General features: G+C 40.6%; 1 protein-coding gene, 1 long non-coding RNA gene and 4 other non-coding genes across 7 annotated transcripts; 1 reads left to right on the top strand and 5 right to left on the bottom strand.

The window, feature by feature from the left end:
- Positions 1-8,642: 8,642 nt before the first annotated feature.
- Positions 8,643-22,971, top strand: ctps1a (CTP synthase 1a). 2 transcript variants are annotated; one of them, XM_022214161.2, is made up of 18 exons: positions 8,643-8,851; positions 9,947-10,128; positions 10,211-10,381; positions 10,476-10,576; positions 12,580-12,696; positions 13,330-13,413; positions 15,728-15,808; positions 15,891-16,042; positions 16,177-16,309; positions 18,173-18,261; positions 18,367-18,461; positions 18,588-18,650; positions 19,999-20,042; positions 20,132-20,228; positions 20,308-20,363; positions 20,449-20,545; positions 20,820-20,964; positions 21,042-22,971. In XM_022214161.2, exons 2-18 carry the CDS (start codon positions 9,960-9,962, stop codon positions 21,124-21,126), a joined length of 1,779 nt encoding a protein of 592 aa, XP_022069853.1. In that variant the 5' UTR covers positions 8,643-8,851; positions 9,947-9,959; the 3' UTR covers positions 21,127-22,971. The 2 variants fall into 2 exon arrangements, with proteins under 2 accessions (XP_022069853.1, XP_022069851.1); XM_022214159.2 differs by having other exon boundaries at positions 9,933-10,128.
- On the bottom strand, positions 22,965-25,385 carry LOC110965218 (uncharacterized). Its single transcript, XR_002596647.2, has 6 exons — positions 25,260-25,385; positions 24,192-24,254; positions 23,870-23,928; positions 23,655-23,704; positions 23,354-23,426; positions 22,965-23,177 (listed from the first exon to the last, which is right to left on the bottom strand). It is a non-coding gene; the product is annotated as an uncharacterized LOC110965218 (long non-coding RNA).
- Positions 23,242-23,313, bottom strand: LOC127536308 (small nucleolar RNA SNORD99). Its single transcript, XR_007945300.1, has one exon. It is a non-coding gene; the product is annotated as a small nucleolar RNA SNORD99 (small nucleolar RNA).
- LOC127536299 (small nucleolar RNA SNORA44) lies at positions 23,491-23,622 on the bottom strand. Its single transcript, XR_007945291.1, has one exon. It is a non-coding gene; the product is annotated as a small nucleolar RNA SNORA44 (small nucleolar RNA).
- Positions 23,765-23,835, bottom strand: LOC127536310 (small nucleolar RNA SNORD103/SNORD85). Its single transcript, XR_007945301.1, has one exon. It is a non-coding gene; the product is annotated as a small nucleolar RNA SNORD103/SNORD85 (small nucleolar RNA).
- On the bottom strand, positions 24,015-24,151 carry LOC127536311 (small nucleolar RNA SNORA16B/SNORA16A family). The gene has a single exon (XR_007945302.1). It is a non-coding gene; the product is annotated as a small nucleolar RNA SNORA16B/SNORA16A family (small nucleolar RNA).
- Positions 25,386-25,483: the final 98 nt, after the last annotated feature.

Genomic DNA, 25,483 nt, shown 5'->3' with positions numbered 1-25,483 from the left:
AGCACTGTTGTGGTGAAAAAGTATAAGCAGCTAAACAGCATATGTGATTTGCCATATGTTTTAACTATGGAGGCCTGAGCATGATTAATTGATAAAATGTACTAATTTCTTTGTGGAAAGTACATTACAAAGTGCAATTGTAGCGATTATGTTTAACATTTTAAGACTTTTTTTTTTTAAACTGAAGCTCTTTCAGTGTCTTGAAAAATGGTGTATTATGGGTCGGCTACACTGTTTGCCAGTACCAGGACCGTCGTAGCTAACGTTAGCTCTGGTGCTAACAGCAACATGTTTTGCATTGAGATGATTCTGTCAACTTGAAGTGCTGCAGTAATAAGAAAACTCCTTATAGCACAATTTGCACACAACCACGCTTTTATCCAAGCTGACATTGGGAAGTTTTTTTAAAAGAAAATTTTCCGCCCAACAAACTCAACATGGTCTCGTCTTCCATCACTGTTCACCAAACTTTCTTGTGCGCTGACATCACTCAGTGTCCTGTGCATCTTCTTCATCGCTGGTAAACAGACTTGAGGTTCATTACCACCACCTACTGGGCTGGAGTTTGTGCATCAGTGTTACCGATGTGCCAGAAATTAGGGAACTGAGAAAGGTGCGATTAAACGGGTTATTTATAAATGCATTATTTTTTCTGTAATTAGTAAATCAAAATTAACACCTTAAAGTTTAAGCCCTAATTAAGATTATTCAGTGATTATTTAATAATGAATAAAATTCCCACATCAATAGCTAATAAAACTTGAGTATTTTAGGGACAGTAGAGGTTAGCAGCATTCACTCTTATGCAGCGTATATACTCAAAAGCTTTTATTACAAAGATAATAAAAGTCAAACACAATGTACTGTATAATCTACTAAAGAACTAACTAACTAAAGAACTAAAGGGAGTGCGTCTATGAGTGCGTGTGTGACTGTGTGTACCAGAGTGTGTGTGCGCCAGGAAGACAGCATGTACTGTATGCTCCTTCGTTCAGCCTCTGTGTGTACAGGCATGAACACACGTGTTCGGTCAAAAACAAAACACCTTGTGATGCGGGACTTCTAACTTTGGTCTGTGTGTGTGTTTAAGGTCATTTCTGCAGCTGAAGACTAGAAAAGTAGTGGCATACCACAAATTAAGAAGAATTTCACTTAGCCTGGAAAGATTGTTGAATCACATATAAAAAAGCACTCCATAGAACAAGAACTAGTTAATAATCATCTCTAATAGATCAAAAAAGAAAAGCCCCAAGTCTATTTTCAGCACTGTAGCCAGACTGACAAAGAATCACAGCCCTGTGGAGACTTGTGTTCATTTTACTCTTAGTAGTGATGACTTCATGACCTTTTTTTTTACAAGTAAGATTTTAACTATCAGAGAAAAAGTCATAAACATGTCATCCGGTGTTGTGATTCTGGAGCCATGTATGAAACCTTGCATATATTTGGACCTGCTTCTCTTCTCTTCTAAACCAGCAACATGTCTGTTCAAGGACGTCTTTCCTTTATTTAACACTCCAAATTTTAGACATGAACAACCTCTGTCATGCCCTCCACCTCCACCACTGCTTAGCTGGCAGTTATATCTCCTTTCCATTTCGCCTTGTGGGTGAGAGTGCTTTCTCCTGAGTAGGTCTGACTGGGGGCTGCATAGTGGGTTGGTGGTTAGCACTTTTGCCTTGCAGCTAGAAGATCCCTGGTCTTCCTGGGATCTTTCTGCATGGAGTTTGCATGTTCTCCCTGTGCATGCATGGGTTTTCTCCGTTTACTCTGGCTTCTTCCCACAGTAGAAAACATGCTCAGGTTAATTGATAACTCTAAATTGTCTTTAGGTGTGAATACAAGTGTGCTTGTTTCTCCCACCCTGGTCATCTGTCCAAGGTGTCCCCTGCCTTCGCCCTAAGTCAGCTGGGATAGACTCCATCCTACTCAACTCCATACCGTTGTACTACAACCTGTTAGTCGACTCAGGCCAGCTCCAGTACAGTTCCTGTTCTATAGCCTTGCTCTAGTTAACCTCTGTTTTCTTGTCCAGTTCTACGTGCTGCTCCATGCTGGAGTCCTGCTTCAAACTGGCTGCATTCCACACCTGTCTGGATTCCTCCCACTCTCCATGCACGCCATACCCTGAAGACCCACTTTCCCGTTTAACTCCCACCACTCCAAGGCTTCCTCAGCCTGCATTCCCCTGATTTCTCTCCTCTTACATACTGTCAGCTAAGTACTTAGTTTTGCTTTTTGCTACTAGTGGTCATCTTGCTATTGTTGTTTGCTGGCGTAAAATCTTGTGTCCTTGTGTGTGTGTGGTCACCTTACATGATATTAGCATTTTGTTGGCTGTATTTTGTCTGTTGCACAACAGACAAAATACAACAAACAGGAACACAGGTGGGCGTTCCTGCTCAGTTTTGCGCTGTGCGCTTCGTGTAGATTCTTGTATTTGAATTCCTGTATGACTTATAGCCTGGTGTTTCCTGGTCCTGGTTAGTTTCCCTGTTCCGTATATCTTTATAATCTCATGATTAAGTCTGGTTTGCAATTTATTCGTGTTCGTTGCATAGCGTCCCTTCTAGACTTCGGTAGATCCTCCGTGCCTCGAATGTCTGTCCTCCCTTTGAGTGTCGCTCCTGTCCCTATCTTTCTATTGTTTGTGTTGTTGTATATTAAAAATTCCTGGGAATAAGTTGTCAAACTTTAGTCTGTGTGTTGTGCCTCTGTCTGCGCTTGGGTTTCTGCATTTACTGTGACAACTTGTCTTTATTAACAGGCTACATACTGCCAACTTTTAAGGTTGCTGTAATCAAACCATTTCTCAAAAAGCCTACTCTGAATCCAATTGTTTTATCTGACTATAAACCCATATTTAACCTCCCTTTTACTTCTAGAATTCTTGTAAAAGTTGTTGAAAGCAAATCATCTGACAGTCTAGTGGTTTGCTGGAAGAGTCTCAGTAAGGATTTAGAATACATCATAGTACAGAAACAGCACTGGTCAAAGTCACCAATAACCTTCTAATAGATTCAGACAGTGGACTAGTTTCTATACTTGTTCTACTGAATCATAGTGCTGCATTTGATACAGTTGATCAAAGCATCTTATCACAGAGCCTGGCACATATTGTTAGGATTAAAAGAACTGCACTAAACTGTTTTTAATCATTAATCAGGATTCCAATTTCCGTGTTTGTGATGATTCTTCCACTCGCAGCATAGTTAGTTATGGAGTTCCACAGCGTTCTCAGTTAGGACAATACTTTTTACCTTGTACATGCTCCCCTTAGGCAATGTTACTGGAAAACACTGCATACATTTCCATTGTATGCAGATGACACTCAGTTTTAATTATCTATAAAGCAGCATGAGACTAATCAGTTTTTCAAAATCTCAACATGTCTTAAGGACATAAAGGCCCGGAAGTTATGGCATTTGGGCCTAAACACATTAAAGCGCACAATCAAGTCTGATAGTTACTCTGGATGTCATTGCCTTGACCTCAAGTTCTACTGTGAAGAGCCTTGGAGTTGTTTTTGATCAGGATTTACTCACACATAAAGCAAGTCTGTAGAATGAGCTTCTTTCACCTGCTCAACATGGTCCAAATCAAGAACATCTTGTCTCCGAGTGATGCTGAAAAACTAGTCCATATATTTGTAAATTTTAGGCTGGATTACTGTAATGCTTATTATAGATAAATAAATTAGACGATAGTCATTCCTACACTTCAGGCACGTATTCACTCTTGAATGCGATTCTAATGCTAAGCTAGATTGTGTAAGGCTGTGTGAACAGTACAGTAATTGGCATAATTAGAAATTACAGAACAAATCATCAGTGTCCAATTATTAAACTAAGGCTAGTGTTCTTATTGTGCCAGTGAGTATGCAAAGCAAAATTCTACCATCATGTAGTCCTCTCTCCAAATGTCTACCTGCAGCCCTGAATTTGAATGACTAAATATGAGGAACCATTGCTACTGTACATAGGTGGATTAAAGGCTTGATTACACTCCATTGTAGATGCACGGGGACAGCCGCCGCAGACACCATGGATGTCTACTTGTTGCTATTACATCAATTTTCTGTGCTACAGGACTCCACTTGGATGACTCAACTCCATACATATGCAGTGGGCTGTCGAGTACCTCTGTACACACTACTACTACATATGTGCACTATTTTAATACATATTTTCAGCAGAGGTAAGGTAGCTGTCTATGTGTATTCTCATGGTCTTGTGGAGATGATGAAATTTATGCCATTCAGACCTTCAGGTAGTTGCAGATGCCAGAATTGTAGCACTGGCCTAATAACAACAACTAAGCCTCTGTGTTGTTCACAGCTGTCCATTTGTATGTCTGTAAGGCAGTATAATCAAGGTTTAAGCTTGACTCAATGCATCCAGTTCCCATCTTTGACATTTAACCTCAAATTGATACAGATCTTCTCCTGTAACCCTCAGAAAGACAAAAAATACATGTATTTCACAAGTTGATGAACTCTTTCTTAAAGAATGTGCAACACATCATGATACAGCTCCATCAGAACATTAGTAGTCCACAGTGTGCACCAGCAGCAGACACATGTACTCTTTTAGAATGTATGCTTCCATAAAACAAAGAAGGAAACAAACAGTAATCTCAGACTGACCTGTCTGTCTGACTGCTGCTTCTGTTACATGTCTAATAGGAGGAAATGGCTTGTGGAGAGGAGAGGATCCAGCCCTTCTGTGGGAGTTTAATTCAATCACAGCTCTGGTCAAAAATGAATTAAAACTCTCATTAAGCCCCCCTCCTGTGTTCCAGAGACTAAGCTGGCTGCTAAGGCTCACAAGTAGAGATTTGGGTGTTACATAGACACATCAGTCAGCTCTGCAGCTATCTGTCTGTGAGTCAGCCATCAGTCACTAACTCCATCATTTTGTTATTTTAATTTGTGGTGCCAGCGCTCACCCACACAGTGGGCCCAGTGAACCTGGTTGCAGATTATCCAAACAGCAGTAGGACTTGGATGTCTTGTTGTTCAACCTCAGCAAATCACAGTTTGGCCAAATTGAGAGCCTGCCTGGACTTCCTATCTTACTGAGCACAATGAGGATGATACACTACAATCCACATCACAGGACCATTGACCTTTCCACAGTACACTGTAACTAACCACTTTGGACTATGGCCATTTATTATATGGAGCAGAGCAGCATAAAGTGTTGTTTTGTGTCAAGAAGAGAAAGAGGAACCTGTGTGTTGTAACCCCGCAGGAAAACATCTCTGTGCCTCCAGCCACTTATGTTTTTCTGCTGCGGGACCAATTCAGGCAGGCTTTGTCGCATCTGAGCAGCAGCTTCCATTATCACTGGAGTCACACTGATACATTGTTACATCTTTTGTCAGGATACAATGGCCCATTCTATTCCTGGACTCATATGAATGTGCTGTAGTTATTCTTTTATGCATTAAAAAATGAAAGATGTGAACAAATTAATTTTCACACGGATAAATTGTGCAAGACATTTCGACTCTCTGCCACTTAAGATATGAACAATTCAAGAGGCTCCGAGCAAAATGATCTAATGCTGATGGAAGATTGGCACAATCTGTAAAGCTTAAAGCAAACATACTCTTTTTATCAGCTGGCTTAAAGCCTTTATACGTGAGGAAAACGCCACTTGTTTCCCCCTGTGCCCACAGTAGGCATTTAAACATGGTGCTAGAGCGCCCCCTGCTGATCTAAAAGGAGAAAGTGTGCTGCTTTCAGGGGTATATGATAATAGCAAGACCAGGAAAAGTCTTGTTTACCTGCACATGTGAAGATTCTGCTGTGATGGTAAGTAGAAAAAAAAAACAAAGTAAATGGATGGATTACTGAAGGGGACTACAAGGCGCACAGCCCCAGGAGCCCACGCATCAGGGGTCCTTTTAAGAGTCCTTACAAAGAGACAGGAAACAGCTTCAAGCAGACATATTGTACACGGTCACACTACACATTAAATCCTTGAAAAAGACACAAAAGGAACACAAGGAAGCAAAACATCCTCAAAGAGATGGGAAACGAACCCACAAAGACACAAAATTATCCCAAGAAGATGAACTTCCTCAAAAACACACAAAATGACCACAAAGACACAGTAAATGAACACCCAAAGACTCAAACCAGCCTCAAAGAGAAAAGTGACAATAATGACACAAAATGACTTGAAACAGGACATAGCCCTATTAGCACAAAGAATTACACTAAACAGACACAAAACAACCTCAAAAAAGATGTGAAATAATAAAAAAAAAAATTTAATCACAGAGACTTACTTAACAAACCCCCAAAACAGAACAAGCAGAGAGAAAACAAGAAAAGCACCCCGAGAGCGCAGTATAATTTATAAAAGATGAAGGCTTTAATAAAATGTGACCTTACAGTGAGAACAGCTGTGTGTTATGCATGTGTACATTATGTACGGATACTGAATTGCATGACCTAAATATGTAGCGAGTAGCGGGAATTGATGGGACTCGGAAACACCCCCACAATTTCATTGTTCCTCGTATCATTTCTGAAGGATAAGTCCTGATAGGTTCAGTGGTGGATTTGTTGTAGGATCACAATCATGAGATCATCAGCAAGCAACTGACATAGCATTTATTTGTAGTCATAGTTACAATGACCTTGCAATGACACCAAAGTTTTTAACAAATTGGTGGATCCATAAGCCGCATCACTGCCAAAATCTGATCACTTGGTCCTTGTGTCAATTCTGACCTTCCTTAAAAATTTCATCCAAATCCATTGTCCATTTTTGAGTAACGCTGCTGACAGACAGACGGACAAATGCACGCCGATCGTCACATAACTCCACCGTGTTCCTTGGCGGAGTAACAAAACGCCTCAGACAAACACAAGAAGTTCATAAAAGACACAAAAAATGAATTAGAAAAACTTGAAGAGAAAAAACTGAACAACTTCACAGAATCAAAACTTTCACAAGACACATGAAACAACCTCAGAGACACAATAATGATCCCAACAACAAACAAAATCATAAAGTCCAGTGCTCTACAGGTACAGTAATTGGTGATCAGTCAAGCAGCTGTATAGGGGAAAAGCAATTACTTTAACCCTAAGGCGTCAATTTAAAAAGTTGCACCGAGGTCTTTAAAAATGTCCACATCAAACACAATGCCAGAAAAGCTATATGTCTTGTGTCTATATCCCAGATTTTTTTAGAAAGTTACACTCGTGGTCACTTAACTGCTAATTTTCACATTTAAGATGCTGATGTCTGAATTTAGGGGAGTTTATGAAATGATTTAAAAAGACTATCAGTGTTAGCTCTCATGCTCCCACTAGGACAGTTTTGTCCTTTTCATTTTTGATATGAATATAATTTTTGCTGTGTTTATGCTTTTGGCATAAAATTTGGTAACAATGTGTATTTTGGGGGAGTTTTTGAGATTTTTAACCTCAGCCCCATAATACTTCAATAATACATCGTGTACGCAAAATGGTGACACTCAAGACCTAAAGGACAAAAACATCCTCATTGAAACACATTATAACTGCTAGCTTTGATCCCTCTGCAAGTCACCATGAAATCATGCATTCTATGTAATTAGGCTTTCATTCTGTAACTTTGGCTTCAAAATTGTCATTTTTACTGTTTTCCAGTAGATTGTGTCACTTTTTCATATTTGACCCAGGGAGCAAATACCCTGTTTTATTTGTTTTGTTGATTACTGCTGTATTATAGAGCACTGCAGGCCAATGGAAAAATGTTTACAACTAAAAAGAACAAAAAAACCCCACAATTTTACCCAATTTTATGCCAAAAGCATAAATACAGAAAAAAATGTCTCAATATCAAAAATGAAAAGGACAAAACAGTTCTAGTGGAAGTATGAGGGTTAACTGAAACATTTTCTAAATCCTTTTAAAAACTCCCCTAAATTCAGACATAATCTGAAATGTAAAATTAGCAGTTAAGTGACAGTGAGTTCTGCATCTTTGGACTTTGAACAGCTGATCAGACACAACAAGACATGTTAGTATGTCCATTGCCTTTAAAACAGGCCCTTTGCATAATGTTCTAACATTTCACGTAGCAAACAATTGATGTATATAGAAAAGATGGCCAGATGTATTATCAGTGACAATACTGACACATTAAATACATTACCATGTTAAATATTTATCAGAAAAAAAAACAATTAAAAGAATCCCATAAAACACCAATTTACAACAATAAACTACAACAATAGACTAAAACAATACACAAGTTCCAAGAACGAAAGGATGGTGGGTAGTTGAATTCACACATTAGTGGAGGACATTTCTAATAAATGTTCTATTAACATGTAGACAGACATATTCATGAACCTGAGGCCTCTCAGGGTCCTAGGGGTCTGGTTGCCGTGTTGGTAATAAAGTCCTACTGGAAATAAATTCGTTGTTCTTTCTCTCTCGAAGAATTGATGGCGTCTGAGGTTTTAAATGCTTAAAATCGGGAAATATCTTGCCAAATATACATACACCTAACTCTTCTCTTCTGTTCTTAATTGTGCTGCAGATAAACGGGGCTTTACCCTTTCCACATTAACATGTCAAGGTTGTGACATTCCCGAATTGGGACAGAGCAGTTTCCGAGGCGCGTGTGAAGGCAGCACGATATTGTCGTAAGTGTAGTGAATGATGCAGAGCAGCCCTGAACCGTGCTCCATACACGTGTAGAGCCAGGCTGAAAATAGGAGGTACAGCGGCAAAAAACAGACTATATTCGGATCGAATTTTGGTCTCTGGGCAAAGATTTTGTGAGCTGTTTTCGCCGCAGACGGTTTGTTTTGACGGGAGGCTCTGGCAGAAGAATATTAGGTGAGTTGAAATCTGATGCTCTGTTGAGAGAGGCTGTTGGCTAGCTAGCAAGCACTGTAAAGTTACACAGAATATACAAGTTTCACCTCCGGTCAAAATGTGTCAAAATAAAACTGCTGAAAATTCTTATGTTGCAATGTAATACAACGACTAATTGTATTTTAGCAGTAGTCTTCTAACATTCAACAGAGTATATAAAGCAGCTATATACGACTAACCTTATCGTTTTGGGTTTGTGTGTCGCGAAGCATCACATATAAGCATAAGTCAATGGCCAAGCTTGCTTTTATTTTAATACAGTGCCGGTATAGTCTCATGAAAGTTGAATAACTTGGTAGAAACAGCATTAGCCACATTGTTGGTAAAGAAAACAACAAAAAACAAGAGTTTGTTCAGAACATGTTCAGTTTTTCCACTGCGGACACAAAATGAGGCCGTGGTTTTCTGTTCCTCTCGGTAACTCTGAGTCAGGTACTAAGACTAAGTCAGGAGGTAACAGTAGTGGCGGTATAACTGTGGTGTGGTTGGTTTTATTCACGGTGTTTACGGGACGGGCGGTTCGCTCATTTCCTCCCTCCCGTCCTTGCTAAGTTTGGAACTCCCCGCCCGCTCGGCCTATGCTTTGTGTGTAACCGAGCGCGTCAAACGTGCCACGCTTGGTTTGGTCAAACTGGTGTTCCAAAGACTGAAAAAAATTAATCACTTTTTTAATCACATGCTAAATCTGGTTCCATGAAACATGTTTGTTTGGCTCCCCGTTGGCTGGGCAACTACGTAGCGTGGTTATACAGCCAGAAGGACCTGCTTGTGCCAAATAGTGCATTTCTCTTCATGAATGTTTTGTATCCTTTCTGTAAAAATAATTTAAAAAAAAATTGACAATGGAAAAAAAATATTAGCAGCAACTATACATTACATATCATATTTGTTCCTATCATATTTTGTATTATTTATATGTGCATGGTTGAGATATTTAACAACAGCACAGCTAAAGACAAATTTTTCCCAGATCACAAAAGAATGTCATCAAGAATTTTGAACCTCTGAAGGTTTTACTGATCTACTGTCTATTTCTAATCAGTCATCTGTCTCCAGATACCAGAGCACAATGATGAAATACATCCTGGTAACTGGAGGCGTCATCTCTGGCATCGGCAAAGGCATCATTGCAAGCAGTGTGGGCACAATCCTCAAGTCATGTGGTCTGCACGTAACTGCCATCAAAATCGACCCCTACATAAACATAGATGCCGGCACCTTTTCACCCTATGAGCATGGTATGTGATCAGTACAAACAAACACATTTGCAGTGAACTAGTTGTGTATGTGGTGTGAGTGCTGCACGTTCCCTGTATCCAGGTGAGGTGTTTGTGCTCGATGACGGGGGTGAAGTGGACTTGGATCTGGGGAACTACGAACGATTCCTTGACATCAGGCTAACAAGAGATAACAACCTGACCACGGGCAAGATCTATCAGTCAGTCATCAATAAGGAGAGGAGGGGAGATTACCTGGGCAAGACCGTGCAGGGTAAACGGCGAAAATGTCACTATGAAAGAGGCTGTCATGCTCGAGATAAATACAGTAAGTGAATGATGACACATTTTGGTTCCCTCTCTTCCAGTGGTGCCCCACATCACAGACGCGATCCAGGAATGGGTTGTGAAACAGGCCAAAGTGCCAGTTGATGATGATGATGTGGAACCTCAAGTCTGTGTGATAGAGGTAAGCGCAGTGGCTGATGGTAATTCACATGAGCATCACAGGCCTTATCTTCTGTGGTGTTGAATCAATTTATGAACTGTGAGGGCCCAGCGCATATTGATATTGGATATTGATGACTTCCCCTTGCACTAAAGTTACACCAGAGAGGCTGGTTTCTGTTGCAGCTTTCGCAAACTTTGACTCTAAACTCTGACCTCTGAGTTGATGAACCTAATGATTGGAAAGGCAGAGTTTTTAGTTCCAGCTGGTTTGTTTAATCAACTCAGAGTTAAGCGTGTGCATGGCTAAGGATAAAAGATAATCTTCAGCTAAGCTCAAACACCATGGCAACGAGTAATTCAAGAGCAGAGCCTCCATTAAAAGTCGATAGTCAGAAATATGAATGTGTCCCAGGGCTGACCTGATATTTATCTTGAAAAACAAGAGTCAAGAAGTTGCATTTTATTCAGCGGCTTCCACTCATTCATTGTTTACAAGACACAAATGCAAAGCAGAAAATTCTGCCGTGTATTGCTTTTGAACTTTATATTCTATCTATTGCAGGCCACTCTACCTGAAAATGTGGATTAAACAGAGATATAACATTTTTCGTTTATTTATGGATCTGACCCAGTAATAATGATGCATTTGCAGTTAAAAGGGTCTAGGTTCAAACTTACTCTACATTTTTAGATGACTATTTTACACTGAAAAATCTTGCTCAACAGAATTTAATGACTCTAAATATTTCAAATGACGTGACTGTGACCATGTGCAGCTGACATTCAAAAGCTCACTTTTACATTTGGCTGACATTTAGTTTAGTTTTATGTGCTCAAAGTCATTTTAGCTGCATCGCAATCATCCTCACACAAAAATATTCATCATCTTGTCCATGATGTGTTAACCGAGACAGGAATATTCCATCAGTGTGACAGATCACAACATTAGAAGTGATTGTTCATTGTATCATGTATCTGAGGCCTCATCCATCCATCCATCCATCCATCCATCCATCCATCCATCCATCCATCCATCCATCCATCCATCCATCCATCCATCCATCCATCCATTATCTATACACTGCTTACTCCTCTTAAGTTTTCAGTGTCACAAAGATGGCTGCCTTTTAACATGATAGCTCACTATGGTAGCATATGCTGCACAGCTGACCTGTTCCAGAGGATGTTTGGTTTGGAGCATCTCCCTTTCAGGTGAACAGTTTAGCACCTCTAATGTGCAGCTTTCAAATTTGAAATAAGCTGCTGCATTGAGACTCACTCAGTGGGTAAAAAAAATAGATTAACTTACACGACTGAGATGATTTTTTTACTAGCATTTCACACTTGCTGTAATATTTTTGTCATTTTCCTCGCTCTCTATTATAATAATCTGTTCTTCCTGACTGAAGTCGCATGCACCTGCTTGGTAGTACAGCTCTCAGGTTCACAGACGCTGATTGAGTTCAAGTTCTCTCCCTCTGGAATCTTAAGCCTTGTCTTAGGATTGCCAAACTGAGTTTTTGCTAAACCTGCTTTCTGTAGCAGCCCCTTGAGATGTAACAGCGCAGCAGAGGGCACAAGAACTCCTGTTTAGACCAAAAAATGCCACATTTTGGTTGTCATTCCATAGCTGTATTCTCACACACCATCCTCTGCTGTCTCTAATAGTCTTCATTAAAAGCTATTATTTTAACTGCCATGTATGCTTCATTTGCAGCTGAGCAGCAAAGGGCAGGAGTCAGTGGGTTTGCATACAGTGAAATAGTGCAAGAGCCTAAATATAGCATTCTCTACCTTACTGAATCAGAAATCACTTAGAATACTTCTTTACCACATATAAATGAAATTGAATTATAAGACTGCCAAAGATCCATACCCCCTAAGTTGATCATTTTAGAATTGGCTTCCTTAAATAGCATAGATTTAGTTTTTTACTGAACGGGATTATCTGCCATGTCAACGGCCCTACTGAGCCCAGTGGTTCCATGATTTTCACTGCCAGATGTTTGTGTGTGTTTGCAGCTAGGAGGCACTGTGGGAGACATAGAGAGCATGCCTTTCATCGAGGCCTTCAGGCAGTTCCAGTTCAAAGTGAAGAGAGAGAACTTCTGTAACATTCACGTCAGTTTAATACCACAGGTAAGATGGCGACACCCTTGGACCTCTCAGGTTTTATCCACAGGTAGATGCATGTGTTGTCCGACTCCCACCATATTGATACAATGAGATGTGCTTCTCCAAACAACCTGGAAGATGTAATGGAACATTAATCGTGTGCTTCTGTAACCTTTACATTAATCTTACAGTAGTGCTTAAAGCCGAATTCTGTCTTCTTCACTGGCTCAGTCACACAATTTTTAAACTTTTTAGGCAAAAAACTGAACAGATTAATAAGACCTGCAGTTGTAGTAACCTTTCAACTTTGAGCTGACCAAATTTAACGTGACAATTTTTAAAAGCTGATTAAAAAAATACCTCATTTGGGAAGAGAGAAGAATGATAATTTATTGACTGAATACTGCTTGATCGGGATGTTGGATTCCTTTAATAATGCAATTCAACTTCCCTAAACATCAACCAGTCATCCTAAATTCTCGGAGGAACAGTACTTTCAGTTTGTTGTCCTATGTTTGTTCCTGTTACAATCCAAGCTTTTTTTCTCCTATGTATGTTCCCTATGTATGTGTGTCACTAAATAGTTGTTGTGAATTCACTGACTGAAGGTTAGCGTCATACAGTCTCTATGTATCTGTGTGTTATCTGCATTACCAGCCAAGTGCAACAGGAGAACAAAAGACTAAACCAACACAGAACAGTGTCAGAGAGCTGAGAGGACTGGGTCTGTCTCCTGATCTGGTGAGTCACTTTCTGTTACACATGAGTATATTTTATGCATCATTTGTGTTCAAATCACAGGGTGATGTTTTTTAAACGTTCAAGCCCATTCAGTTCAATCCTCAGATCACTGTTATCTTTTCCCTTAAATACATACCTCGAATCTTTTAGCAAGCTGTAATGATATTACATCTCGTCAAATTTAGTGGTTTTGTCTCAATGGTGTTCCAACTATTTGTCTTTGACAAGTTATCAAAAATGATACACAGCGTTGTTTTTCTATTTGTTTTTATCCTTTGAATCTGAGGTACTGCATGTGAGTGATAGCGGGTGATTTTTTTTTTCCCATTTAGACCTCATAATGATGCTGTCATCTTGCAGATACAATAAATAAATGCAGACAAAATGATTAATAGGCCTGCATTTATTAGCTCATTGTCATGGCACCATGATGGGGCAGCATCTGAAGTGCAGGTCTACTGCAGAACTGCATTTTCTTTGGACATTGGAGGATTTTGAGGACAAATCTTTGCAAATGAAGAGTAACCCGAGTCTGATGGTGGTCAGGAATTAGTTTTTGTTTTAGTAAAAGCAGGCCTGGAGCATGAAAATGTCACAGCGAGTTCAGGTTCAGATGGTACATGCTCTGAATGGTGTAGCTGTGAAGATGTATCCAATTAGTGGTCAAGTTAGATTTCCAGGCCAAATTTCTGAAGACAGAGTAAGTGGAAACATGTGCTCTCTTGGAAGTGATTGGCCCTCAGCCGCTGTGGCCACAGCTGTAGGAAAGGAAAGGGATTTCTAAAAGTTGACAGAAGCCTTAAAAGTCTTTAGTTTGTCCAGAATCAAAACCACTTCAGCTAAAAAACGTCAACAAAAAGTATGTCCATCCACACTTAGCTGCATGACTGTTTGTGCCCAACCACAAATTCAGTCACCACAAACACATGATGGAGGGAACATTCTGAAAGGATTACGAGCAATTTAATTTTAATATAGAGCTAAATCTTGCTTCCATAAGTCATTTAATAAAACACACCCACGTGTTTAATTGTTAAAGTAGGAATTTAACAAGAGGTACAAAGTATTGTTCAGTCCTGTGATCGCAGTAACACACTGAAGTTATAAGATCATGAAGACTGTGCATTATTAACACTGAGTTTTGGTCAATGAGATGCATTTGTTTAACTTCAGAGTGTTAACAGTTTAATTTAGTTTATTCAGTAAAAATACATAGAGCATATTAGTGTTGAGTTTTTGTATCATAAGTGCCAATGATTTCTGGTAGATGATGTAACTACATCTGACAGCGGATGGCCGGTTTACCCAATCTCACACCACAGCTGCTGCTTATCAGGCAATGTTTGGTCATTAAACAGAAGCTGCTTGGTTATACCAACAACACGAAAAAGATTCAGCAGACATAGACTGACAAAATGCATAACTACAACAGTTTCAAGTCAGTATTTACAGGTATTAACTATATAAATTCACAAGTGAAATTGTGTGCTGCCTGACAGGTGGAGCGATACCAATCAGGCTTATCATTATGACCACTTGCCTAGTATTGTGTTGGTCCCCTTTATGCTGACAAAACACTTCTGATCCAGTGGGGCATGGACACAGGACCTCTGGGGATTTCCTGTGGCAGTGAATTCTGTGGGACCTACCTAGATCAGGCTTATCCTGGTACATCCCACTGATGCTCAATAAGATTTGGATCTGGGGAGTGTGGAACCCGGGTGAATACCTCAGCTTTGTCATGCTCCTTGGGCCACTCCTGAGCAGTTTTTGCGGTGTGTCGAGGTGCATTGTCCTGCTGAGGGTGGCAACTGGCATCAAGGACTGCTGTTGCCATGGGGGGTGGACAGTTGGGGGGTTGCATGACCTGAAATGTGTAGGTGGGTGGTACATGTCAGACATCCACATGAATGTCAGGACTCAAGGTTTCCCAGCAGAACATTGCATTATACCAAGATGATTGATGTTATTCACGTCACCTGTCAGTGGTCCTAATGTGCCTGATCGGTGTAGATTTCTGTCAATTGCAGCTGATTGACCAAGTGGACACAACTGTAGAATCAGACAGATAATCCTGTCAGATTGCATAGGTCAGGATTGTCACTTGGAAAAGTCACGGAGACAAGTCTCAGCACTTCATACTGTATGACACACATAACCACTGTGTGTGTAGACTTAGGGCTTAGTCATCAAGGCATCACAATAGTTTTATTTATTGTCTGCGTCAAATCACTGTTTATTTTTTGTCTGTCTTTGGTTGCAATGACCCAGTTTCCCTCGAGAGCTTACTAAAGTGTCTCTTCTTTGCTGACAGATTATGTGCCGCTGTTCAACCGCTCTGGAGAACTCGGTGAAAGAAAAGATCTCAATGTTCTGCCATGTCGAACCTGAACAAGTAGGTCAAGCACATCAGCTTTGATCAAACAGCACCAAGGCTCTTTCCGCGACGCTAAACTCTCCGATCTGCCCGGCTTCAGGTCATCTGCGTGCACGACGTGTCGTCCATCTACAGAGTACCGTTACTGCTGGAGGACCAAGGCGTGGTGAGCTACCTGAGCAGGAGGCTTAATATGCCCATAGAGACCAGACCCAGGAGAATGCTGACTAAGTGGAAGGAGATGTCTGACAGGTGAGTCAGCAGCAGCAGTCAAAAAGCTAACTGATGCTGAAAAATGCTCCTCTGTGGGTTCTTTCCACAGAGATTGAATAAGTGCACTCCAGAGAAGGTCAAACAGCATACTGATAGGCATGTTGTCCTCACAGGTCAGACCGACTGCTGGAGCATTGCTCTATAGCACTGGTGGGGAAGTACACCAAGTTCTCTGACTCCTATGCTTCTGTTATAAAGGCTCTGGAGCACTCTGCTCTGGCCGTCAGCCATAAGTTGGAAGTTAAAGTAAGTACATAACGTTGTCAAACTCCGCTGATCTTGATCACATTTGTATGCATGTGGAAATATGGGCTACAAACTAAATCAGTTACTCCCGCCACAGGGATGATCATGAAGTTTTGATCATGATGCTTCAGGAAATGTAAACAATAAATAAGGCAGTAAATAATATTGCCGTGGATCCAGTCATTTGAGCAATGTCTTTAATCTATATTTGATCCCACTTTGTTTAAACTGGCACAAGTTAAAGGGGAACTTTGTTTTTTTTCAACCTGGGGTCTGTTTCCATACGTCATTCCATGCATGTGAGTGATGGAGAAATGAATTTTCGACATAGCTCCAGTATTTAGCCAGGCAGGCAGCTTAGCAGCTCAGCTAGCGAAAAGTTGCCCCCCCCCCCCCCCCCGCGCGTCAAAGTCCGCCCTAACGTGCTTTTTTCTCCACACTGACCGGCTCGGATAGTCTCAATGAGTGTCCCACAACATACTAGAGATGAGAAGTGAACGAAAACCTCCACATTACCTGGCGATCACTATTTGTTGTGGTCCGTATCCAAATCTTGGGACGCTAGAAAGCAAATCTCATTCCAAAACCGGCATTTTGGCGCGAGCTCTTGCGCGATTTCGCGAGCTGTCGCGCGATTTCTGAACGAGATTTGCTTTCTAGCGTCCTGAGATTGAGGTTGAAAAAAAATGAAGTTCCCCTTTAAAGTATCTAACAATCATGATCAGGAGTTCCTGTTCGCCGTGTAGTCATAGATGTTTTGGACTTCTAAAGGAATGTCTTTTCAGGATTTTTGAGAGGATTTATGATCAGTTTATTATACTGTTAATTGATTCTCGTCCCAGCCTTTAGTGTTCATTTCTCGTCTTCCAAAACAAAATCGGTAATTCTGCGCTTTTAGACAGAGGAATTTGGTGGTAGCTGGTGCTTTTTGGGGACATGGAACACCACATAAAAAGTCAAAACATTCACTACACTACATATAAATTCCATAATCAAGTGTTGGCTGTGTGTGCATCTTAATACAGTGGTGCTTAATGGTTTTGATGATAAATGTATTCTTTTGAATTAGTTTAAGCTGCTTAAAGAGGAAGGGGCTGCACAGTGACTCAAAGGCTAGCACTGTTGCTTTGCAGCTAGAAGATCCCCAGTTCACATCCCAACTTGGACCTGATTTTTATGCATGTTCCATGTTCTCCCTGGGCATGCGTGGGTTTTCTATGGGTACTCCAGCTTCCTCCCACAGTTGAAAAACATGCTCAGGTTAATTGGTACCTCTAAAGTGTCCATAGTTGTGAATGTGAGTGTGGTTGTTTGTCTCTGTGTGTAGCCCTGTGATAGACTGGTGACCTGTCCAGGAACTTCCCTTGCCTTCACCCTCACTCAGCTAGGATAGTCTCCGGTCCTCCCACAACCCCAATGAGGATTAAGCAGTGTATAGATAATGGATGGATGGATCCTTGCTGAGCTCTGCCTGTTCTGCCATCTACTGGTTACTCCATGATTTGCCCCTGTTCATTTTTTTTGTTGGCAACTAACACCCTCTTGTAACACCCATCTCACTTAAACAATGCAAATTTAAAAAAAAATAAAATATCCATTGCTGTTACTTGAACATTAGAAGTTAATTTGTCAAGATGATGGTCCAGGTGCCACGAAACTATCTTGGAAGACGAAGGCACAATATTATGATGTCGTAGAAACAGTCAAACCATTGAGAAAAAACATCATTAAAATTCCATGTTCTCCAATGAAGCCAAACCTTCAGTGTATGTTGAAGGCTTCATGTATCTCATGAGAACAACTACCAACTTAGCATCTGTATTAAAACATACCAACTAATCTGTGTCCATCTCTTGTTCCCAGTATATAGACTCTGCATCTTTGGAACCCTGCACTCTGCAGGAGGAGCCAGTAAAATACCACGAGGCATGGCAGAAACTCTGCAGCTCTGAGTGAGTGCTACATATGCCCAGGGCGTCCTGGTCTGATAGGAGATGCAGCCCGGATATTCAAAGAGCAGTTTAATCAACATGGCATTTTTTCCCGGTTGTTCACAGTGGCATCCTGGTCCCAGGAGGTTTTGGCGTCAGGGGAACTGAAGGAAAGATTCATGCCATCAACTGGGCCAGGAAACAGAAAAAGCCCTTCCTCGGTACAGGATAGTTGTCAGGATAATACATGATCACACTTTTTTCCACCGTACCTTGCTTCATATCTCATGTACGTGAATAGCAGCATCAGTAACACACCACTGGACACATGTTCATTTTTTCTGCAGGTGTGTGTCTTGGAATGCAGCTAGCTGTGTGTGAATTTGCCAGGAACGTGCTCGGCTGGGCAGGTAATGTTAATGCTGTTATGTTGTTTTTTTTTTAAATTTTATGTTAAAGGAGACCTGGTATAGGCTGACCTCTAAGCAAAGTCATCAAAATTTACTGGTGATTTTTGTGTATATCCACTCCTCTCGCCGCGACTTTGGAGGAGATACATAAAACAATTTGCAGAAACGCGACATCTTTGACCGCTCAACCAGAAGGCAGTTGGTTGAGCGGTCTAAAGATGTCACATCTCTGCAAGTCTTTCTGAGGAAAAAGCAGCATTTTAATGTTAGAAATGTGATTCGCAGAAAGACTGAATGAGTGCAAACAGCAAGCATTGCCACTACTATTAGCTAATGTTTCTCACTTATACTACCAGTCAAGTTTGGACACACTTTCTCAATTTATGTTTTTTCTTTATTTTTGTGACTATTTACATTCTAGATTCTCACTGAAGGCATCAAAACTATGAATGAACACATATGGAATCATGTGGTACACAAAAAATGGGAAATAAGTCCAGACATGTTTATAATCTATAATGTAAAAAGTCATGAAAGTAAAGAAAAACTCCTAAATGAGAGGGTGTGTCCTAACTTTTAACTGGTAGTGTATGTGTGTCTCTCAGTTGCACAGTTTGACCAAAAATGTGACAAATAAAATTAAAACGGTGCCTGACATTTAGCAGATTTGTCCTAGATCTTCCCCACAACAAGGACTGCTTATATATCTACAGAACATTCATCCTGAACCGATATTCCAGTTTACAGTTATTGATTGACATGAAATGAACTATGCGTATGGAAACTTAGAAATAAAATAATGCCTATAATATCTTTTGCACCAAGAAGTGCAATGAAAAAGTTTAGTTTCACCTAAATTATGTCCTGGTGTGACTAAATAGAAAAGATGGCACAGTGGGTTACCCACACTTACAACACTGGCAAGCAGTAAAGCTGCCAGCGATTTCCACAGCGCCAGGACTGTAGCATGTGGAGGTTACAGATGTGCTAAAGCAACCAATAGGATTAGTGTACAGTATTAGAGTTACATGACAAACCACGCATTCAGGAGATGGGGGGGGGGGGGGGGGAGTACAGTTAATAGGCTGAAGCAGTTAATGGAGTTATCTCGGTGAATGTAGGTCTAATCTACATGAGAGATTGCCCTATCAGCTGTTACCTGCCTCTGTGTCATCCATGGGCTCACTAAACAATGAGCAAGTATATGGATTGAAATTGCATAGATAAGTGTTAATCAGCTATCATAAGAGGCTTCCGGTTGATCTGTTTACCTTAATCTATCCAGGTAGCAGTGATTAGTGATTAATCACAGCATAACTGATCGCACATCTTTCTGTTTCACATTTAGATGCCAATTCAACAGAATTCGACCCTGAATCAAAGCATCCTGTGGTACGTTTTTAGAAGACACGAAAATAAACTGAATCCTACATAATCTGCAAAGTGTACGAGATTCAAATTCTTTCAATGAACGATTGCAGGTGATTGATATGCCAGAACACAACCCCGGGCAGATGGGCGGCACCATGAGGCTGGGAAAGAGACGAACCATTTTCAAAACCAGCAACAGTGTGCTCCGTAAGATAAGGTTTAAATTCACGGCGAAGCAGCTGTTGATGTGTTGCTGCTCTGTGCTTACAGCTGCTCTGTATTCCAGGCAAGCTTTATGGAGATGCAGAATATGTGGATGAAAGGCACAGACATCGCTTTGAGGTATGCTCACCTCTCAGTTCGCTATCATAAAAAAAGGGAACTGTTGACGAGTGTGTTTTTTTTAACGTTGCGTGTCATTGCACAGGTCAATCCTGAGCTGAAGAGTCACTTTGAAGAGAAGGGATTCCGCTTCGTAGGTCAGGATGTGGAAGGAGAGAGGATGGAGGTCACAGAGCTGGATGGTAAGGAAAACAGAGTTATTTTCAGGGTTTTTAAATGTCAACAGTTTGTGTTCAGACTTCTGCATCCCTCAGCTAATTATGTGTAGTTATTCTGTTATTTCAAAACGTCCATTTTGCTTGAATAAATTATACATGACTGAAAGTGGAAAAAAAAGACATTACAACATTAACATTTTGGCTCCTACTAAAACCTCTTTAAGTTAAGGTAGGTCAAAAATTCTTCCCTACAGGAAAGACGCTATGCTCTCTAAAAAATCGAATTCTTCATTTTCAGATCACCCATATTTCATTGGAGTGCAGTACCACCCTGAGTTCACCTCTCGCCCCATCAAACCGTCCCCTCCTTACCTTGGTTTGCTGCTGGCCGCTGCCGGAAAGCTTCAGAGCTACTTACAGAAGGGCTGCCGTCTGTCTCCACGGTAAACAGATTACATGTGTCACCTTACTCATGCATTCAAAGAACGCGCACTAACTGAGGACTGTTTTCCCGATGCAGGGACACGTACAGCGACCGGAGCGGCAGCAGCACGCCAGACTCAGAGATATCAGAACTGAAATTGCCTTCTATCTCAAGTGAATGATGTTTAGAACACCTGCTTTAGACCAATGCGTTGTGCAGTAAATGTCTTTTGTAAACGGAGTCATATCTGAATAGAATTGTAAACTAAACCCCTCTTCTGCTCCTCTAATGCTGTCTACAGTGTTTCAGACTCATTGGAGGTGAACTGTGGACTCACACAAACAATGATAGTGCCGCATTTCTTTTCAATGCGGAACTTACCTCAGACAGCTGTGGATTAAGTATTGAGTTTCCTGTTGCCTTTATATGCGGGTTAACTCTGCCTGCACTGAGGTTTAACTGACTGTCTCTTGTGCCATCTGGTCCAGTACCACTGAGTTGTCCACCTGTATATCGTGGCCTTTTATTAAATGGGTACTGTTTCATGGAGCTACAACTGTATCAAGGCATTTTAACATTTAATAGCAGGGTTTGACTGGAGTAAAATTACAGATAAACAATATCATTGTCACTAGTCACAATTACACTGTGACTATATAGAATATTTTTAGAATCACGATATCTGTAGCTTCATTCTGACTCGTCAAAATGACAGTGATATCTGTATTTCAGTTTGGAATAGTCAAAACAATAATTGCAGATATCTCAAATGTTCTTCTGAATTGTTGTGATGATGCTGCTCATGCAAGGCTTCTCATTGGAAATTGGTCCAGCAACAGATTTAAACAGTGTTAGCAGAAGTAATAACATTTGCTGTGGAGGGTAAGATTGTTAGGAAATAGGAAAGACTCATCAGTAAGGAGTTTGTGGAGAATGAGAGCTATATTTATCAGAGACATGAGGCCAAAATTTCTTAGAACTTTGGTCTCAGGCTGCTCTGACATGGTTCTAAAAGAGCTGCCATATGTGGTGAATGTCAAAGTCTGCTTTAAGATCTCTGAAAAGCTAGCAGCCCCTGCAGCTTCAGACACAGCTACAGATTTCTGCAGTCTTTTTGCCCTGTCAAAATTATAATTCAAGGCATCTTATTACATTTTGATTAGTCAGAATTCCAAGTCAATTTTCTATAGTGCTATTCTGGCAAGCTCACACTTTAAGAATCTGAAAAGTGACAAAAAGAAATGCACCACTAGTTTCTGGTTCAACATTTTACTAGATTCCACATTCAGTTTTTGTCACTGATAAAGCAGTTGTATGAACCTTTCCCCAAAATCACAAGACATGCAGAAACTTAATGGTACAAATAAGGATGCCCATTAAAATCAAGAGTCTGCTTATTGCCAAAATGGCATTTTCCCTGCATCTCATGGGTCTGCACTGATGTGAACATTTTGATTCAGAGCCTGACTAAGCTTTCAGTGGACTCATGTAGTCCATCAGATCCTGGCCAGTCAGTCTTCTCTGTAGTTAAGCTCTAGTGGAATAGTCAACATTTAAACTCAGCTGTTCATTTACAGCTCCAGCCAGTTTGTAAGATTCCCATTACCTGGGCTGTTTCTTATCCATTGTTTTTTATTGGGATAGATGTACCATTTAGAAATGTCAGATCACTGTTGTGCACTGCCACTTCAAAAAACCCACAGCAATTTTCTGATATCAGTCCCATTAGCTGAAAGTGGTGCATTTCTTTCCCTATGACTGTAGATAGAAAGGGATTAGAATTATGACCAGGAGTTTAAAAAAACAAAACAAAACAAAACAAATAGAAACTGAAATTGGTCAAGATGTCCAATGAGAAACTCTGCACACAAATAACTGAAATGTTCCATTTAACTACAGATAGCTGCAGTACATACAGTCTAGCCAGTAGATATGAATGAGGTTTGGCATGTGCAGTTTATTTTCATATTGATATTTAAATATTTTCAAAGTGACAATGGAATATAATAAAATTCCAAAAACAGTTGATCAGTCCATTTTATTACATTCAAGTTTACAGAATTGCCAGCCGATACAAAAATTCACCTTTCACACATCTGTCACTTCATAGGTGCTGTTATTCCAGTGCCATGACATTCATGTTTTACAGGCAAGTCAGTCAAAGATCAGTCTTGCCACTTGCCCCTACAGTTTGCAGTTTTTCCTGGATGTGGATCCAACATGGCAAGGGACCTGAAATTACATAAAAACCCCAGTTATTCCAGTTCAGTAGCATGAGCAAGATGCATTCATGAACACTTGATCTCAGTCCCATATCCGCAAGTTTCATCCAGCAGTCACATTGTATAAGTGGTCATCATGGATCAGAAATGATCAAATTATCTGACGAGTTTGTTTGACAGACATACCTGCACAACGATGTCGAGCCAGACGCCCATGTAGTCTTGTGGTGCCAGCCTGAGATCATGAACAGTTTGATGCCTGGAAGAAGAGACTGCCATTACACTCGTGACAACATTACCTTCATCTGCCTCGCTAACAGGACGTCTGTTGGACAGCTGAGTGGCTGCTGATGGCAGAAAGGGGGCCACAGCAGTCAAAGACCACCCAATTTTCTTGCATGCACTTGGAGAACCATGAGCTACAAACAAGCCCAGGTACTTAGGATAGCATGCCATTGAGGCCACATCATTGAGGAACAAGTGTTACCTGAACATGAGCAGTCTTCAGTCGCTTTTTAGTCAGCCTTTGACTGTCACCTGCGAGGGAGGAGGCTATTAGTATTTTAAAACGCACATCTGTCTAATAATTTCAGAAAACATGGCTCAGCAAAATAAAGAGTCTCAATCAAACTAATGTCAGTGAGGGCAAGTGTGTCATCACAGCCAGAACTATTCCACTTGAGGACATGGTTCAAAATTTACCTCCATATGATGCTCTGACTTTCATGGCATGCTTTTTCACCTTTGGAATTTCCAAATATCTGTAGGAAAACAGAATAAGGCAAGTTAATACCATAGTTATATTCTGAATAGGCTTTATTTGGGGAGGAATCCTGTGATTACGTCAAAGTGTCCTTCCCCTAAATGTTGCTGGAGCAGTTACAGTTGAACTGAACAGCGACCGTCGGTGGAAGTCTTCATCTCGGCTTCCGTTTGACCGTTCACTGCTACATAAGAGCATGAACGGCTTCGATAGGAGCCTGTTATGAATGCAGCAGATTGAAGGTCATGTAGTGAAACTCACCCGTCTTATTTGCAGATGTACGTGGTGGGACATAGTGGGTAAGGCTGCCATTTCTTGAGGACTCTGTACAGAAGAACAAAGCGTGTGTTCAAAACCTGCACATTAAGAGTCTAAACACGTCAGAATTTCAGATTTTTGAAAAGACAGGGTGTAGTAAAGTGGTGATTGCCTGTTTATCAACCTTTAAATTTCTCTTCTCTTGCTTAATATTAAATCCTTCACTGGTTTGTTTAATCATTAATTTACTTAAGTTGTTATACCACGTTTGTAAAGACACCAATGCCCTACATGTTTAAGTCAATAGAGTAGTGCCGAAGATACTGCAAGCATGTATACATGTTAAGTCAAATAATAAAAATGAAACGATTCAAATAAGGACATCAGTGGGACCATTAATGGATGAGGAGCAGCATCCAAGTATTGCACTCTTATCAAGTTAAATATGGTGATACTAAAAAAAATAATCCCTAGATCTGAAACGCTGCATAATGCCATTCTTACATTGCTGCCTTTGGTTTGTTGATGGCATTAATTCAACTTGTGATTTGAAATCGATCAGTTGTTTAGAAATACTCTAGAGTGGGAGAAGCATCCTCTAGTTTTCAAGACTAGGTCATGCCAACACCAGTCAAACCAAACTTTATTAAGTGAATGTTACAGCCTTGACTGCACGTTACAGCCATGCTTATCTGAATGAGCGGTTGTCCGTTAGCTGGCCACGTGGTTCACAGGCGTTAGCTTTCAAGCCACCGCTAAGCTAAGTCATAGCGAATAACCCCTCAGCCTGCTCCATTTTCAAGTTACTTTTACTTCAAAGGTATGTAGGCGATGTATGGGTTCTTGTATAAAAGCAACGCTGCAACAGTGCTTATCAGAAAACATCAGATCTGTATAACTGCATTAGCTTATTTTAGCTAGCTTGCCAACCTAGCCTGTACTTTATATGTACATACTTCGGTATATTGCTTTCTAAATACGGACTACATGCAAAAGTAATGCGTATAAAGTAACGCCTAGTTATATCTATACTGAATTTAAATAGATTATCAAGCAAAGGTGAATCCTTACCGAAGTGCTCTCTTTCTCTACGCTTAGCCTCGAAGGAAACCCGAAGAGGAAGAGGGCGAAAGGCGGCGCCGCTGCCATTATATAGAAACCCCGAGCAGCAGCGACCCGCTGATTGGCTCAGATAACTCATGCGAACCGCTTGCATGACGGGATATGTATTTCTTGCTGTTTTTCAACCCCTGCTGTTTTACTGTCACTTACATGCCAGCAAAGAGATTTGTAAA

Source organism: Acanthochromis polyacanthus, chromosome 11 (genome assembly GCF_021347895.1).
Source record: "Acanthochromis polyacanthus isolate Apoly-LR-REF ecotype Palm Island chromosome 11, KAUST_Apoly_ChrSc, whole genome shotgun sequence".
Taxonomy (NCBI): Eukaryota; Metazoa; Chordata; class Actinopteri; family Pomacentridae; genus Acanthochromis; species Acanthochromis polyacanthus.
Note: the sequence above shows the minus strand (reverse complement) of the source record. Positions and strands in the feature narration are given on the sequence as shown.

What these genes read in the sequence shown, in the direction of transcription:
- ctps1a (XM_022214161.2), top strand. Translation starts at nt 9,960, where the DNA reads ATGATGAAATACATCCTGGTAACTGGAGGCGTCATCTCTGGCATCGGC. An exon ending in CTCAAGTCTGTGTGATAGAG is followed by an intron (nt 10,577 to 12,579) that starts GTAAGCGCAGTG and finishes GTGTGTTTGCAG; the next exon opens with CTAGGAGGCACTGTGGGAGA. An exon ending in GCCATGTCGAACCTGAACAA is followed by an intron (nt 15,809 to 15,890) that starts GTAGGTCAAGCA and finishes GCCCGGCTTCAG; the next exon opens with GTCATCTGCGTGCACGACGT.